At 41.5% G+C, this 4,466-nt stretch overlaps 1 protein-coding gene across 1 annotated transcript; it reads right to left on the bottom strand.

The window, feature by feature from the left end:
- Window positions 1–1,565: 1,565 nt before the first annotated feature.
- On the bottom strand, window positions 1,566–2,743 carry LOC129282385 (43 kDa receptor-associated protein of the synapse-like). The gene has a single exon (XM_054918273.2). The coding sequence runs from the start codon at window positions 2,289–2,291 to the stop codon at window positions 1,566–1,568; it is 726 nt and encodes a 241-aa protein (XP_054774248.1). The 5' UTR covers window positions 2,292–2,743.
- Between the last annotated feature and the right edge of the window lie 1,723 nt (window positions 2,744–4,466).

Here is a 4,466-nt window from a genome sequence, read left to right as displayed (position 1 = left end):
GTTATACCAATTTCTTTTGAGTGATAAAGTAGAGCATTGATATAGATATTTAATGAAAATAATATCTTTACAATTGATTCACTGACCTTGTCTGAGATCAACCAATCATACACTATACCTTTAACCCCGTACTATAGGTGGGGCTAAATGGCAATTTGGCCCCACCTATAGTACGGGGTTAAGGAAATTGTAGCGTGTGTAAAATGGTACGAGTGAAATACTTGTACTACGAATGATCGACAAAAACCACTAGTCCGGGGTTAGCGAGTTTCGTGTGTAAAAAGCAAGCATTCCTTATCCGGGGTTAGCAATAACAATTTGGCATGTGTAAAAAGGAAAAAAAATAGTACGGGGTTAAGGATAGTACGGGGTTAGCGATAGTCCGGGGTTAAGAAAATCCTGTGTAAAAAGGGTATTGTAGTATTGATGGTGGGGTGGTGGTAGACAATGGAGATATAAGTTGTTTGGTGTAATAATGGTGGTGGTGGTGGTAATGTGTGGTAATGTTTATAGTGTGGTAATTGTAGTGATGGTGGTTGGGTAGCTGGTAATGTTGGTGGTAATGGTAGTGATGATGGTAGTGTGGTGGTGGTGGTGGTGATGGTGGTGGTAATGGCAGTGATGATGGTAGTGTGGTGGTGGTGTTAATGGTGGTGGTATGTGGTGGTGGTGATGGTAATGGTAGTGGTAATGGCAGTGATGATGGTAGTGTGGTGATGGCGGTGTTAATGGTGGTGGTGATGGTGGTGGTGGTGGTGGTGATGATGATGGTGGTGGTGGTGATGGTGGTGATGATGATGGTGGTGGGAGGAACCTGTGATTGTGCAATGATAATATACATCCAGTCTGACCCATTCAAGAACTAAAATAACCTGAATGTTTTACTACTATTGAAGAGATGAGCAGATGGGGATATTATATTTTGAAAACATCAACTAGAAGGTGATTAGGTGAACTCAATTAAACAAAGAAAAGATAAGTCAGTAATAACATGGTCCATGGTAATACATTCAGTTCAACTGATACATGTATGTTTACAATTGTTATCATTGTCTTCGTTATCCTTATCATCCAGCTCTACCTCCCTAATCTCATCACCATCACTATCATCGCATCACCAAGATCATCACCACCAGTCCACCACCGCCTTCATTATCACCATCATCATCATCATCACCATCATCATCATCACCAAGATCATCACCATCATCATCATCATCATCATCACCATCATCAATACCATTATCATCATCACCATCATCATCACCACCATCATCATCACCATCATCATTATCATCATCATTCATCGCCCCCATCGTCATCATCATCATCATCATCTTCTTCTTCATCATTATCACAATCCCATGCACCGCCACCACCATCTGATTTATCCTCAATTCCTGCTATTGGCAATCGCAATTTATCGTCATCTAATAGAACAGATATCAAATTCTTATTACCATGGGACCGAGAATCCCCGATTCATGTTGATCACCCCTTCTCCACCCCCACCCCCATCACCAACAACAACCTGAGCCAATATTGGAATCTTTTGAGTTGTGTACTCAAATCATTTTACCAAGATTTAGTGAACTCACCTCTCCGCAGTCCATGGCCATGTCCAGTTTCCTCATACTCCTATAGGCTGTAGCCATGTGCAGATAGGCATGCGTCTTCAGCCTTGGTGGCCAGTCCTGCCCCCGACACCTAACCAACTCCCTGGCCCTGACATAGAATTTCAACGCCCTGTCGTAATCCTTGAGGCATTTGTATACATCCCCTAAACAACCATAAGCCTCGCACTCCAGCATCTGGTCTTCCGCTTCGATGGCCATCTTCACGGCCTTCTCAAGGTTTTCCAAAGAGTCTTTGAAGCTGCTGAAGCCAAGGTTGGAAGCAGCCAGTGCCAGATATACATACCCCAGCTTGGACGACCCTTCACCCGAGCTCATGGCGGTAGCCAGGCTGTGTCGGGCGTAGGACAGCGACTTGTGGTACTCGCATAACCTCTCGTTCGAGTTCGCAAGGTTTAGGTACGACTCCGATTTGAGTTCGTCGCTCTCGAGTTCGGAAGCGATGTCCATCTGCTGCACGGCATAATGCATCTTCTCCCGGGCAAAGCCCCATTCCCCGTACACCTGTGCCAGGTGCCCCAGCACCTCAAACCTCAGCCGGGGCTCTTTCACCTTCGACAACACCCTCTTCCACTCATGGACAGCTTGTTCCGTTTTCCTCGCATTGTAGAGTTTCAATCCCTTGTCGACTTTCTGGCGTGTCTGTCGTTGCCCCATAGCGACCAGACCCCCACCCTACTCCTCCGGCGAGCACGACGTCCAGTTCCTGATTCGTAAACTACATAAATCCTTTATATAATCCTCAGGGCGTCTTGAGAAGTTGTGGTATGATTTCCAACCAGAGCTGAGCGACCAAACTAGCCACGCGTATCCCACTTCAAGTATACCACAAGGCTAGTATACAACTACCGACTACCATCCTCCCTTCTTTGCTGGGTCTTTCACGCCTTTACTCCGGGGCTGCGAAATGTCAACACTGAACCCAACTGCGAAGGAGAGCGAGATAGAACTGCTCATTGGGACTCCGTGTGTACCGTACCGTGGTGCACACGTGAGCTGCTATTTCCAACGTGAGTCGGCCTGTGTTTACATACTCTGCGATCAATGAAAGAGCATGAGTATATTATTATGTGCGCGCCGAGGTCTTTTGCCCAGTTGTGAGATATTTTCAGCAGACCTTCCTTCTAGTTTCTAGCCTTGCTCCATGCCGCTGGCAAAATAAAAACAATACTGAGCAATTGTGGTTTTGGTTTGGGGTAAAAAAAAAGAAAATAAGATTACAACAATAGGTGCATACCGCCGGAAAGGGCCATTGTGTTAACAAGATTAAGATTCTTTGTCGCACAGAGGAGAAGATTATTACCTATGGGCATAGTATGGCCAACATCATTTTATCAAAATTTAAAAAAGACAAGTAACTTACTATTTTTACGCATATGTGATTTGCCCCGAAATGAAATGTATGGTATTGGATTCGCTCTTCTGTGTTGCTTGATAAGAGCAAGAGCATAGGGCTATAGATGAACTACTGATTTGGGTCCTTTCCGAGGGACCTGTGTGAGCATTGGAGAATCGATGCCACATCAAATTACAATAAAAGTACTCCAAGCTGTTGTCATACGAGTAAATTTTGGCTAAAATTGTTGTTCATTTATTACCATTTTGTCACAGAAACCTATCACAAAATTGCAATGTGGCAGAATCTGAGAGCTCAGGGCATCCGGCTCCCCAACCCAAAGTATAGACAGCACCAAATCCAAATCATGTTCTTCCATCAACAATACCTGGGGCCCGTCTTACAAAGAGTTACGATTGATCCAATCAATGGAAATCCATCAATGTCATAATTTTTATACAGGAAATTTGCAAAATGTCCTTTGTAAACAAAGGAGAACACACCAAATTGTCAAGAAATCAATAAATTTATGGGAATAAATTCACATGAGAAAATAGTCTACTTTCAACAAGTGGACAAGGAGAAAATGAAATATAAAACCCAACTTCTCAGTAAATATTCAAATAATGAATGATCAGGTTTCATTTCTTCCCCCTTCTTTTTTATAGTAATTATCGTTGATATATATATATTTTTGTCATTGTGTTATAATTTGTATTTCCCCCTTTTATGTTTAATGATTATATCTGGTATTCAGTATTTATTACATCATGTATTTTACAATATCATATATATTCAGTTTCCAGATTTTTGTAAAGGTGGCATCGCTAATAAGGCTTTCCCTTTCTAGTTGCCTCCTCATTCATTTATAAATTATGTATACTCTTTTTTTTATTCAACTGTTTCCCAGATTTTATCATTGTATTATTTACAATTCCCATGTAATTGTTACTTTTGTATGTGCCTTGTTTTGTTTTTTTATGATGAATGGAATAAATGCTATCAAATCTAAAATCTAAAGCAAAGTAGCGAACCAACTCTTACTTCATCGGCAAAATGTAGAAAGTAAACTCGAGCAATGAATGTAAAGCAGGCTATTTCAAACGAACCAATGCGTCACAACAAAATACGCTTTTATCTGACTGTTCTCTGTATTATGGGAAAAGAATCCGGACAATGGAAAGCCAGAAAACTCCCAACAATATTGTAATAAAAGTCCAAAAGGTAATCGGAATGTTTTTTATCCCAACCCTTTTCTTTTCATTCATAATCACATGACCCGCTCCTTGGTATTCACTCCCTAAATACTCAAATCGGCAACCTCTTCCCCCCTCGTTTTACGGTAGATTTAACATTGGTTGGGAACGCTTTTGAAAGCAAAGAAGAGAGATAAACCTAACATTGAAATATTTTGTTCTTTGTGCCTGATGGATATTACGTAAGTTTTCGACTTCATATACTTTATACAGAAAAAGAGAACTCGCTATTTACCGGTT

This window comes from Lytechinus pictus, chromosome 19 (genome assembly GCF_037042905.1).
Source record: "Lytechinus pictus isolate F3 Inbred chromosome 19, Lp3.0, whole genome shotgun sequence".
NCBI lineage: Eukaryota > Metazoa > Echinodermata > Echinoidea > Temnopleuroida > Toxopneustidae > Lytechinus > Lytechinus pictus.
Note: the sequence above shows the minus strand (reverse complement) of the source record. Positions and strands in the feature narration are given on the sequence as shown.